The sequence below is a fragment of the Nicotiana attenuata genome, chromosome 1, assembly GCF_001879085.1.
Source record: "Nicotiana attenuata strain UT chromosome 1, NIATTr2, whole genome shotgun sequence".
In the NCBI taxonomy this organism is placed as follows: domain Eukaryota; kingdom Viridiplantae; phylum Streptophyta; class Magnoliopsida; order Solanales; family Solanaceae; genus Nicotiana; species Nicotiana attenuata.
The window spans coordinates 54,084,132-54,091,787 of NC_031989.1; the positions used below are offsets into that span (position 1 = coordinate 54,084,132).

General features: G+C 33.7%; 1 protein-coding gene across 2 annotated transcripts; it reads right to left on the reverse strand.

The window, feature by feature from the left end:
* Window positions 2,732–6,440, reverse strand: LOC109226779 (uncharacterized protein OsI_027940). Of its 2 annotated transcripts, XM_019391645.1 has the most exons (7): window positions 6,266–6,421; window positions 5,161–5,347; window positions 4,585–4,744; window positions 4,455–4,492; window positions 4,362–4,368; window positions 4,173–4,328; window positions 2,797–3,183 (listed from the first exon to the last, which is right to left on the reverse strand). In XM_019391645.1, the coding sequence occupies exons 1-7, from the start codon at window positions 6,268–6,270 to the stop codon at window positions 3,089–3,091; spliced, it is 648 nt and encodes a 215-aa protein (XP_019247190.1). In that variant the 5' UTR covers window positions 6,271–6,421; the 3' UTR covers window positions 2,797–3,088. The 2 variants fall into 2 exon arrangements, with proteins under 2 accessions (XP_019247181.1, XP_019247190.1); XM_019391636.1 differs by having other exon boundaries at window positions 2,732–3,183; window positions 4,173–4,368; window positions 6,266–6,440.

Here is a 7,656-nt window from a genome sequence, read left to right on the forward strand (position 1 = left end):
TATGATACGGATCTAATGCTTCATTCAAAACAGTAATCGGAGCTCATTTGTTTAATATGATATCATTTATGCTTGAAGAAACGACATCGAAGCATAAGAAAAACGAGCACAACGCAGCTCAAACCTATCCGAAACTCACCCGAGCTCCTCGGGACCGCATACGAACATACTAACACGTCACATATGATTATTCAAACTTAGTTGCACTCTCAAAACACCAAAATTAACATCAAAACACCAAATTTACATCGGATTCAAGCCTAAGTTCTTCTAAAACTTCCGAAACACGCATTTGATCAAAAACCCAACCAAATCACCTCCGAATAACCTGAAATTTTGCACACACATCCCAAATCACCCAACAACAACTCTCGGAATTCCATTCCGACCCTCGGATCAAAATCTCACCTATCAACCGGAATTCGCCAAAATACTAACTTCGCCAATTCAAGCCTAATTCTACACCGGACCTCCAAAATCACTTCCGATCACACTCCTAAGTCACAAACCATCCCCCGAAGCTAACCGAATCGTCGGAATCCACATTCGAGCCCTCTAACTCATAGATCAACATCCGGTTGACTTTTCCAAAACAAGCCTTCCTTAAAGAGACTGAGTGTCTCATTTCCTTCCAAAAATCAACCCAATTCAACTCGTTCACACAAGACACTGATAATGAATCATAACGAAGCAGGAAATGGGGGAAACGGAGCGGTTCTCATGAGACGACGGGTCGGGTCGTCACATGTGGCACCTCTCATACATGAGGATTGCTATTTATCTTTTTTCAAGTTTATTTGTTTTTTCCCAATTTTTTTCTCTATTAATTAATAAATCCAACTGGCACCTTCTTAACAATCACCTCTTAACTACACTAACAGTCACATCTATTCCTTCCAAAAATAGTCTAACGGTTGAAACACTAAATAAAAGTAACGGGCGACACTTTGAAAGGACATGATCCCTACGTTATAGGAATGTTACAACAATGAACAAATTCAATACAAAAACGAAAGAAGAAGAGAAAGAAAGATAAGAAATTAATTAAATGGATCATGCAATAATTCCTCAAGTCAAATTGCCATTTCCTCTGGTATTTTATTCCTTCTGTATCTCTCCAGAAAGAATTCTCCTTCTATTTCTTTGAAGTTACAAGTATTGCTCATGTGAAAGACTTTCAGTTTTATTTCCTTGTGTAAGCGGAAAAGGGTATACGAATAGAAATTTCTTTTTACTGCAAAAAGTGTTCAACAAGAGGTAGGTAATTAGCTCTCTCCATTCTTATTAGTATGTAATAATAACATTATTTTGGATCATTTTGGTCTTTGGATCTGGAAAGGTTATGAAGCAAGAATAAAAGGACTCCTTCAGTTTGTGTGGTTTATGTATTATGCCTTCATCCATTTGACGCAAAAGTTTGTTAATCAAATGGCCTAGCAAAAAACAGAAGACACCTCTAATGGAATGCTAAACTCTTCGGCGATCATAGGAGACTCAATGACTCTACTTCCATTGTTCAGTTTGAAGTAGTTTAAATTTTGGTACATCTCTTCTTTTTATGCGACTACAAAAACTTCATTTCTATTTCTATTTAATACAATAACTAAGTTTATGTCTGTTAGGGTGTTTCAGAGTCTTTGAAATAGTTAAAAATTTTAAACTTAGATATTCCTGATACTCCTTCCTTCTTATGTGACTACAAAAAGCTTAGAATCTTCATGCTTGAAATCATTGAAATAATTAAAAGTCTTCAACTTTAGAATCTTCATGCTTGAAGGTACATAGCAAAATTGTCAGGTGTAAGCACGCAGAAGAAATTTGAAACGCTATGTTTCTTATTATTTCTCTTAATACTATTAAAATAGAAGGAAACAAAACTTTTGAAATTTTGTAGAAAATTTTGGCATGAAGAAGGGAGCAAAAGTTTTTTCCAAGAGTAGCCGTATGATTGTGAGAGAAAAGAAGGAAGACACAAATGTAATATAGGAAATGATAGTAGGAAAAACAGTGAAAATTGAAAAAAAAGAAAGAAAGAGAACTTAAAAATAAAGGGTAGAGTGAAAATTTTCATTTTGTTACTTTTATTGAATATCGAAAATAAAATATGCAGTTCGTTTGAGCTCTAATCCTTACCAAAATTATTTATTTTTGTAAATTGTAATCAATACATAATTGGCTTTTTTTGGGCGCACACAAACATATATATAGTATATTCGGTACAGAAGTTATCTGTTACATCTCAACTAAATCTATAAAAAATTATCTCTAAATATATGGATGGATTCACTAGTAATATAATATCACTAAACGATAAGCCTAACGAATTTGTTAATTGCTAACAGAGAAGAGAGGACCGAGTAGATGGCTTCCTCGCTCGGCTGATTATTTCAGTCAATTGTACCTTAATTTCAATTTGATAAAACTTTTTCTCATAATTAGGTTATGCTTACATTTGTGACCTTCCTCCTCCTCTGCGCGAACTTGAGACTATGCTTTTGTGAAAACACAAAAAAGAACATTAACCATAAATTAATTAATGGTTGAAAACATTACTATTTAATTATTTAAGCAGGAAAATCCATCATAAGGTACACGTACCCTTTTTCTTGTTAAAATCATTTCCAAACTACTAGTGACAAAATTGATTTGAGATTAACTTAATCCACCAAAACACAACAGGGACGCACTCATATATGTCAACCCCTCAACCTGGTATCAAGCAAATAAAAACTATCTTCTCAACTACCACACATTTTAAGCAGAAGCACGAAAAAAAGAGATGGCAGTTCAGAAAGGTACAGAGATTTGATCCAAGTCATTCAAAAACACCATTTTCAGTCGAACTTAAACAATATTACAAAAACCCAAATTTTAGAGAATAGAGGTATGTTTTCCAGCTCAGGTGGATGAAAATGATAGTGTCCCTCACAGCAAACTCCCAAGCGCAACAAGCTTCTCTACTTTAATGAACTGAAAGGGACTACTTATAACCATGCCACTCTAGTGCATTGCTGAAAGCAAAGCCAACAATCTCTGCAACAACCTCTATTTATGCACTCAAGTGCCTGGCGGAGCTCCCACTTTTTCCCTATTTAGCCTCATCAGCTACCTTGCTGCCTTCTTCCTTAGGCTCCCCATCTACCTTCTCATCAGCTTTAGCTGAAGGCTTTGTCACTTCTTGCTCTGCAAAAGAGAATTAAATCGAGCTTTTATATACCCTATGACAAGTAGAAAAGGCCACAATAAACCCCAAGGTAGAAGGAAGGGAAATCTCACAACATAAGCATCTAAACAATATACACTCCTTCAAATAACAAATAGCCTAAGGTAATGTATGCAAATAATTTCTTTAGGAAATATCCTGATTAGATTTACAACATATATTCCAAATTTATCAGCGATCTTCAACTTTTGGAAGGAGGTAACACCGGGGATCAAGCTTTATCCTGAAACACACCAAAGGAGACATCCACTATTATGTACTTCTCAAGTTCTAGAATCTTTCTAATTCTTGATTTCTCATCATACCTGTCTTTGAAGTGTCATCAGATCAACGAAACCTGTAACATCTCATCAAGTACCTTAATCTTGTCAACTAAAGCAATACAATTGTTACTGTTTGTATACCCCACTTTACGTGGTAGCTCAAGTGAACATGATTTTCAGAATTAAGAAATTAGAACACTTCGAGACCACTGCAATTCATTGACATTAAAAGGTTGCTGAATGGCCATTACAAGATTCTTCTAAAAGAAATCTAACTTGTAGTATCTCAGTATCACATTTATCACAAATGCTGTAGAAACAACCAGAAACGGTTAGTACAAGACTTGGCTAAGTTCCGCCATTTCCACCATATCAATTTCGAACACATACGATACTAGGCATGACGTTAACAGAATTTATAAATTCCTCATTCATTTGTAAAATTTTAGTAGTTATGTCTTTAAAAGCAACATGATTGAATAGGTTTGCTCCAATTCTTCCCCACCTGTGCATTCCAGAGGATAAGAAGAGACAAGGAGAACTTTTTATGCAAAAAGGAGAAAGAATGGCCAAAAGAAGTCGTGAAAAATATGTTATCACTGATTCCATGAGGATACAAATCCAACAAAATATCAACATAACCAAAAATCAGGCAATCTATACATGCTTCAGAGCTATCAAATTACCTTCATCATCGCTATCATCAAGGTCATCCCCCATATCACCTCCCATTCCACCCATCATTCCAGCCATATCACCTCCCATTCCGCCCATCATGCCACCCATCCCACCCATCATTCCGCCCATTCCGCCCATTCCACCCATCATTCCAGCCATATCACCTCCCATTCCACCCATCATTCCACCCATATCACCGAATTTCTACAAATTACACCAGTGAAGAGAAAGATCAGAAGATATTCCAAACCAAACATGCAACATATATATAGAGTACATTAAATTTTTACCGAGAAATCCATTGAGTTCATATCCATATCGCCAGGACCTAAAAAATATATAAAGCAGTAACAAAGTCAGTTTCTGCATGTGTTATAACAAATATGGTAAGAAATCGTCAGAACATGATAGAGATGATACCAGCATCAGCTTCATCATCTTCATCCACCCACTTATCCCAATCTACTTTCACATAGTGTGGTGTTTTCGCATCTCCACGCAATAATTTGTTCCACCATTTTGGCTCTGCTTTTTGCAAAACGCAGACTATACTTCTCACGCCAATACTTATCTTGCTCTCCTTCAGAATGAAATTGCAAATTAGAATGCAATTCTAAGAACCGGGGATAGACAAGTATAGCAATTAAATCAAAGGCTGGTTAAAATTTGTATCTTCAGTAACTCAGTTCCTCTTCACCACCAGGTACGATATTATGATAGCTAAACCACACAAACTGCCATCCCCTTGTCACTATTTTATGATTGCTAAATCACATAAAACTGTCATCCTCTTGTCATATCTTATCGTAACTAAATTATAAAATTAGCCTTTCTGATTGATTCAATTAATCTAGTGATTGGGCTTCTATAAGCATGATTTACAACATTTCTGTCACGCTAGCTCTATCTAACCTTCCCCAATTGGACATATATATGAGTAACTAGAAAAATCAAATCAATCTAATGATGTAACCAAATCAAACAAACGCCTCCTACCTCAACATTAACTTTATCCTGGAGCTCAAGTTTCAGCTCATAGTGACGATCTCCTGCCCCAGCTGTAGCACTGAAGTTAAAAACTCCTTCTGGGTCCAGGTTTACTTTCGAATCTTTAGCATCTGGTAATAGCACTGTGAGATACACCACATCAGGTCTCTGGGCCCACTTCACTTGGGGATGGAGGCTGCCAACCAAAAAAACATGAATGGAGGGTTTTGTGCACATTAGGAGAGTCATAATATGTTCACGTATAGGGGATAACAAAAGAAATTATTCTAAGCAGCCAAAACTTTTTGGCATCACCAAACTCATTTACGTACTAAAATAGGAATCTGTTCTATCATTTTAATGTTTGGATAGAGAAGAAAATATAGTACTCTAACTAGCTACTAAACAAAGGAGACTTGATCAGTGAAAACTATTAGACATAGTCTATCTCAGTAAGCGTGTGTATAAGTTTCTCATGAGTCATGACTAGGGGCGGATATAGTGTTATTATGGCTTCATGTAAACTATAGTAGCTTTAGCTCAAACACTATAAGTGAGAATGATGAATCTTCTTCTAGTCACAAGCAAGCCCGGGTGAACCAGACTAATTCTAAATCAGCAGGGTATTATTTTATTACTGATACCACTTCGCATCGCTCTTTAATAAAATATTTATTTCTTCCCTTTTCTTCTGGGAAACAGGTGAAAGAAGGATTAGATTCTTCTTCTTTTTTTCCCATAAGCAACATTATTTTAAATAAATAAAATATGTAAGGAAAAAAATTAAGCATAAACCACAAGAAACAAAGACTTCCATATCTGCAGCTGCCATTACTAGTATTCCATTCACGAGATATAAGAGTTCCCAGTCCAAACAAATAACCGTTATACATAAATAGATAACAAAGTAAAGTAAAAAAGATATTATAATTGTTAAAGCAGCAAAAAGAAGGAAAAATAAAAACCAAATTCTAGAACCGAAGAAGACATTAAAGTACAGATATGAATCAATAATCTCGTCAACAAATAAGGTAATAAGCTGAGATCTTAAAAAAGTAAACAAAAATGGTAGAATACAGTCGCAATCGCAAAGGAAAATGGAGAGATAGATTACCTCATATTTGAATTTTGTGTCTCGACTGAGGCGATGAGAAAGGTAAAAAGAAAGAGAGACTCTGAAAAACCCTAAAAACAAAGTGAAGCGGCACAGCTGCAAATACCACACTTAACTACTTAAGTGGTTGTTCAAGGCGTGAGCTCACTTCCCAAAGTCTTTCAAATGATTCCTCTAAGTTTTAGGATATGTTTATTTTTCTCGTATTTTATTATCTTTAGCATACATTTTTTTCAAAACCATCTCCTTGCCTCCATTTTCTCCTTTAAAATAGAGTAAACTCCTCCAACTATTATTCCATTTTGCCTTAAAAAAATTATTCTATTTTATATTCTTCTATCTTCAATATTATATTATTATATTTTATTTAAATTTTATTTTCTTATTTCTATTAAAAAAATTATATCTTTTTTCTTTTTTACATATTCATCACATATAATTTAATATAAAATTATTTTATACCATATATTTTTAAATAATATAATTTGTAAGAAAATATTATAGATTATATATATTAACGGATAATCCAAATAAAAGTAAAATTACTGAGATACAAATAATTAAAATATTACGTTATGGTAAAATTCAGATGAAATATTACATAAATATTCAACTTTCCCTCTAGTATGCTCCCATAAATGATCTATTAATGCATTACGAAGTGCAAAATGAGTATCTTTATCCTTAATTCTTTTGTGTCGAGCTAAAAATTATTTAAATCGGTGATTTTAATTTATTGCTATTTCTACCGTTGGAGGTGGACATTCTCAATCATCTTGAATCGGTGCATTAAGATCACGCTAATCCTCAAATTTTCAGTTTTTACTTTTAATTTTAGCAACATCTAATATTTTATATTCGCACCTTCAAATTTAGCAATATTTAATATTTTTTATTTGCACCATTCATTTTTTGAGATGATTATATATTTTTTATGCAATTATAACTTATAATAAAATTAACTTACGATTTTACATAAAAATAATAAATGCACCAAAATTAATTTATCAAAATTTTACGCCAAAGATAAGATGTAAAATTAATATTATAAAGATATTACATAAACATAATTAAGTGTATATAAAGAGATAAATTAAAAGAGCTAAATACTAACAAAAATATTAATAAAGCAAGGATGAGTAGTGTCACTCCAAATGGAGTAACACTATTTATCTTGGAAGCATTGAAGTTATATTTTGGCAAAAAAGAGTTGCATTTTGGAGAAACAAGGGATGATTGGAGATGACCTAAGTTCTCGTAAAATTAGCACTTCTAGTTACTTTTTTTTCAACTACTACTATTAATTCTACTGACAAACATTTAAATGCACCATTAAAACTACTAGAACTAAGATTTTCTTTCTCGATTCTCCAATTTCAGCATTAGCACAC